This window comes from Sinocyclocheilus anshuiensis, unplaced genomic scaffold, assembly GCF_001515605.1.
Source record: "Sinocyclocheilus anshuiensis isolate Anshui unplaced genomic scaffold, SAMN03320099.WGS_v1.1 scaffold609, whole genome shotgun sequence".
NCBI lineage: Eukaryota > Metazoa > Chordata > Actinopteri > Cypriniformes > Cyprinidae > Sinocyclocheilus > Sinocyclocheilus anshuiensis.
In genome coordinates, this window is record NW_015541011.1 from 1244554 (window position 1) to 1248845 (window position 4292).

General features: G+C 34.9%; 1 protein-coding gene across 1 annotated transcript in view; it reads left to right on the forward strand.

Annotated features, from left to right (window-relative positions):
* The window catches only part of LOC107690372 (solute carrier organic anion transporter family member 3A1-like), a 62546-nt gene that overhangs the window by 56093 nt on the left and 2161 nt on the right, over window positions 1-4292 (forward strand). Inside the window, exons 6-9 of the mRNA XM_016488683.1 lie at window positions 220-384; window positions 1508-1706; window positions 2803-2971; window positions 3695-3867. Of these exons, the coding sequence (XP_016344169.1) occupies window positions 220-384; window positions 1508-1706; window positions 2803-2971; window positions 3695-3867 (706 nt within the window). The remainder of the gene's footprint in view (window positions 1-219; window positions 385-1507; window positions 1707-2802; window positions 2972-3694; window positions 3868-4292) is intronic.

Consider the following 4292-nt stretch of genomic DNA (forward strand, 5'->3'; position numbering starts at 1 on the left):
ATGTGGAAAATAATGTGTTTTTTTAACTTTAAACCGCATAAACACATTTCATTACACCAAATACACAAAATAATGTTCTTTTTAGCAGCATCATATGACCCCTTTAACTTTTATTGAATGCTATAGACCAGACTAGTCTGTCATTACTCTGTATTTTGGGCTCACTCACTCTCTCTTCCACCCTCCCGGTCTCTCCTGTCGCTTCCTTTTTCACTCCAGTTATTCCCAAGGTGACCAAGCACCTGCTGTCAAACCCAGTGTTCACGTGTATTATCTTAGCTGCCTGTATGGAGATTGCTGTTGTGGCTGGCTTTGCTGCCTTCCTGGGCAAATATCTGGAGCAGCAGTTCAACCTCACCACCACCTCTGCTAACCAGCTGTTGGGTGTGTATGAAACATATACTGTAGGCATGCACGAGTACACAGATACATTGAGCTCCAAAAGTCTGTCAAAATGCATCTTTTTGTCCTGTTCTTTTTCATTGCAGATTTTTTTTTTTTTTACATTTTTCTAGTGTAATTTTTAATGCAATTGCAATTAATTTTTGCTATTTTTTCTAATACAGTTTTTATTACAATTCTTTGTCTAATAGTATTTCATTGCAAATTATTAGCAAAAAAAATTCTGTTTCCTATTTTTATTATTTTTTTCTAATTTATTTTTAATTTAATTAATTTAAAATTTTTCTCTAATACAAATTTTAATGCAAAATATTAACAGAAAAATGTCAATTTCCCCTATTTTTAGTATTATATACTAATTTAAAATAACTTTATTATTATTAGCAGAAAATGCATCTAGTTTTAAAATTCAATAGCATTTTTATTTTTATTTTTTTCAAATGAAAATTTTAATGCAATGAAAAATTATTTGTACTATTTTTTTCTAATACAGTTTCATTGAAAAAATTGGCAGATTTCCCCCTATTTTTAGTGTTGTTTACTGTTTTACAAATTGTAAATATTAGCAATTTGTCTTTTTACTGTATTTTTTATTATTATTATTATTTTTAGTAATTTAATAAAAAACATTTATTTTCAAAATCATTCACAGAAAATGTTTTGTCTGTTATATATATATATATATATATATATATATATAGTGTATATATATATATAGAGAGAGAGAGAGAGAGAGAGAGAGTTTTTCCATTGCAAATTATGCATTTTTCGTTAAAACTATTTTTAGTGAAATAAATTTGTATTCCCAGATTTTCAAGACTTTCTCAGAACTTACTTTTATCTTAACATGTTTATCTTTGACTCTTACCCAGTAAACCTGAAATTGCACAAACTGTAGTTTAGAGTTATAACATTTGCATTTATTTATTTAGCAAAAGCTTTCATCCGTAGCGACTTACAAATGAGGAATACAACAAAAGCAATTTATCAACATCTGAAGTGCCGCAATACAAAGAAAAGTACAATGATAAAAGGTTATACAAGTACACAGCAAAGCTTTATTTGACATAACACATTATTCTGTCGATATTCTCTTCATAAACAGGGATGACGGTCATCCCGTGTGCCTGTCTGGGCATTTTCTTGGGAGGTTTGCTGGTGAAGAAGCTGAACCTGTCTGCTCTGGGAGCGATTCGAATGGCCATGCTGGTCAATCTGATCTCCACGGCCTGTTACGTGTCCTTCCTCTTCCTGGGCTGTGACACAGGACCTGTCGCTGGGGTGACCGTCGCCTATGGCAACGAGTACGGACGGCTCAGCTGCTTTTTTCTCCTCACAGCCTTGTTATTTTTTGTGCCATTTATAATGTCTTTGTGACAAGTCTACATGCTGAAACCTTTATTTTAGTGTAGTATGTATGGATGAGTCAGGTTCAGTATTTTATAGATTTTACTGTTTTTAATACAGTAATACAATCCAATTTATTTTCCAGGCCCACATGGAATCTTTGCTTATAGATCTGCACAGATAGTGGTGTGGATTTTGATTGATCTCAGTGACTTGAATGCTTTAAATCTGTTAATTTGTTGATCTTTTCTGCTGTTTTCGTCATTACACCAGTAGGTGGCAAAAATGAGTATTTTCCCGTTTTATTTTTTCTAATTTAATTTGAATACAATTAAAATTATTTGTATAATATTCTTCTAATACAGTATAATATTCTTCTAATACAGTTTTTGTTGCAAATGGTTATTCCCTATTTTAGTATTATTATTATCTATTAATATTTATTATTTTTATATTATTTCTTATTTTTTAGTAATTCTTTTAAGAATTAAATAGCAGAAAATTATTTAATATATTTAATTATTAGAATTTTTTGTCCTCCTTTTTAATGCAACACTATTTATTTCTTTGCAAATTATTAGCAGAACAATTTTATGAAAACAGTTTTAGTGAATTGGATTTTGAATCCCTGATTTTTATAATTTTTACACATTCATAATTCTTCTCTGATTGAAACTGACAAACTAAACGAACTTACATGCCCCTCTTGTTTACTCATTCAGCAGATGTTTTGTTCATTCAGTTTATTCGTGAACAAGATGTCAGTGCTGCTCCGTTTAGTTCAGGCTCAAAGCAGAGACTCATTCAGTATTTGTTCACTATTTCTGTGTATACCATCCCACGCTATTGGTTCTTCCCCAAAATGAGACCAATTCCATCCCCAAAAGTCAAACAATTCCATCTGGGCCTGCTAATAACTAAGCTGTTAAACAAACAGGGCTGTAAATCCTGAGGTTTGTGATAAATCAGATGAACTCACTGACACTAAATATATCAAATGCAACACAAAGGAACTGGCTTCAAACAGGTGAATGTGTGTTTTTGTGTATATAGGACACTGCAAGTAGGCCAGAGACCGGAAGCCCCCTGCATGAGTCATTGTAACTGCTACACTTCATCCGTTAGCCCCGTTTGTGGCTCCAATGGTGTGACCTACTTGTCCTCCTGTTTCGCTGGCTGCACTAGAGCCATCAGCACCAGACTTCCACCTCCTCTCTCTCAGGTCATTACCCATCTCATTTACACAACAACATTTGTCTCTCGCTCTTTCTTTCCTATTTGCTGTCAAATACTCTTTGTATGTCTGTTTTTCTCGCTCTCCGCTCATTTTCTGGACAGCAGCACACGTCCAGTGTGGGTCATTAGAAGCAAAGCCCACATCGCTCCTCAGATATACAGTATGTCGGAAAGGACACCGCGTTCTGCCTGCCAGGCATCTTAATGGCCACTGCAATATGGGCCTCTGCACTCATTACCATACAAAGCGAATGGTCCAAACTGGAATAGATGAATCCAAGACAACAGTCACAACCATTATCGTAATTGAGCACTGGCTCACGACATGAATATACCAACTGGTGGGTTTAATGAGCCTGTTCTTGCCAGAGTTCGTGGGTGCATCACTTCTCTGTAGATAAAATTGACTATAGCACATTTAGACAGCTAATAATGACTCGTTTAATTTACACCAGTCCACTAAATTAATATTTAACTTTTTTTTTTTTTTTTATAAATCCTCGTTTTAATTTAATGTTCAATGGTGGCATATATTGAATGATTTAAAGTAGATTATTATTACTGTAATATTTGCATACATCAGAAGGCAAAATTATGAGCATAATTACTGTTTTATTTTATGAGGAGAATATAAATGACATAATTACGACATAAAAACGACAAAGTTATTTGCTGGCTGTGTAGTGATTGTGATGGTTTTTACTTTCAGAACGTGACGGGATGCGCGTGTATCTCTGCATACAATGACTTTGCCACGGCTGTGCCAGGCAAATGCCCACGTCCCGGCTGCCAGGAGGCCTTCCTCACCTTCCTGTGTGTGATCTGTGCCTGCAGTATGATCGGAGCCATGGCCCAGACGCCCTCCGTCATCATCCTCATCAGGTGACTTACTTTCACATATTACACACTAAAATGAGAGGGAAAAAACAGAGCTCCGGTGTTATGGCCCATACAAACCAAGAGCGATAACTAATAAGATAACCATAATGATAACCATGATAGCGTTGTTTATTATAAGCGTGCACTGGAGTGTTGTCATCTGCAGCTTTAGATGCTCAAGCTATTTAATGCAGAAAGAATTATATTTGGCTGTCAATGTTTTTATAGTCCATCAGCTGGAAAGATGGTTCTGAAAGTGATTCCAACAGTTCCTCTATCTATCTGTCTGTCTGTCTGTCTGTCGTTCTATCTATCTATCTATCGTTCTGTCTGTCTATCGTTCTATCTATCTATCTATCTATCGTTCTGTCTGTCTGTCTGTCTATCTATCTATCTATCTATCTATCTATCTGTCTGTCTGTCTGTCT